The 634-nt window shown below is 37.7% G+C and overlaps 1 protein-coding gene across 1 annotated transcript in view; it reads left to right on the top strand.

Moving 5' to 3' along the window:
- The window catches only part of MFSD10 (major facilitator superfamily domain containing 10), a 28,758-nt gene that overhangs the window by 1,791 nt on the left and 26,333 nt on the right, over positions 1-634 (top strand). The window contains exon 2 of the mRNA XM_009328883.1: positions 482-634. This exon is cut by the window's right edge and continues 55 nt beyond it. Coding sequence (XP_009327158.1) covers positions 501-634 — 134 coding nt within the window. The 5' untranslated portion in view covers positions 482-500. The remainder of the gene's footprint in view (positions 1-481) is intronic.

The raw sequence follows: 634 nt of genomic DNA, 5'->3' as shown, positions 1-634 counted from the left end.
TAGGAAGTCTGCCTTATTTTTTTATTTTTTTTTCAATTGTTATTGCTTTAGTCATTTCTAGTATACACTGAAGTCTAAGTAATCTATTAGTTAGGGCACTCGTTTTGAATATCTATCTTATCTATTTTACTGTAATGCTGAGTTGAAAACATTTGGGAAAGTTGTATTAGCATTGCTCACATGTTAACGAACTTTAAATGCTCCTTAGTTCTGTGTTTTATTTGGGATGCTCCTATAATAGAGTTTGTTATCTTATTGCCCTTGTAGCCTGTTCTTGATGCAAGCAAACTTGGTGCTGAGCTAATAACCAAGACTAGAGAGTTGAGGTTCCTGTTCCCTTGAAAACCAGGTAGCTTAGTATAGCCACAGCTTATATTTATTTTTGTGAAGTCTGTAGAAAGCGAGAATGAATCCGCAAGATACTCTTATAAAGGCCTGCAAAATGCTTCCTGTTGACTGGATATAAATGTAATTTTTTTAGAAGCAGAGCACCTGGGAACATGGCCCTGCGAGAGAGAGAAACCAGCAGCAGCTCCATCAATGACAAGCAAGAACAGAACTGCAGTCGTGTTATTACAATTGTCTTCCTGGCACTCTTCATCGACTTGTTGGGATTCGCTCTCATTTTGCCACT

The sequence above is a fragment of the Pygoscelis adeliae genome, unplaced genomic scaffold (assembly GCF_000699105.1).
Source record: "Pygoscelis adeliae isolate BGI_AS28 unplaced genomic scaffold, ASM69910v1 Scaffold66, whole genome shotgun sequence".
In the NCBI taxonomy this organism is placed as follows: Eukaryota; Metazoa; Chordata; class Aves; order Sphenisciformes; family Spheniscidae; genus Pygoscelis; species Pygoscelis adeliae.
This window is presented reverse-complemented; position numbering and strand designations above follow the sequence as displayed.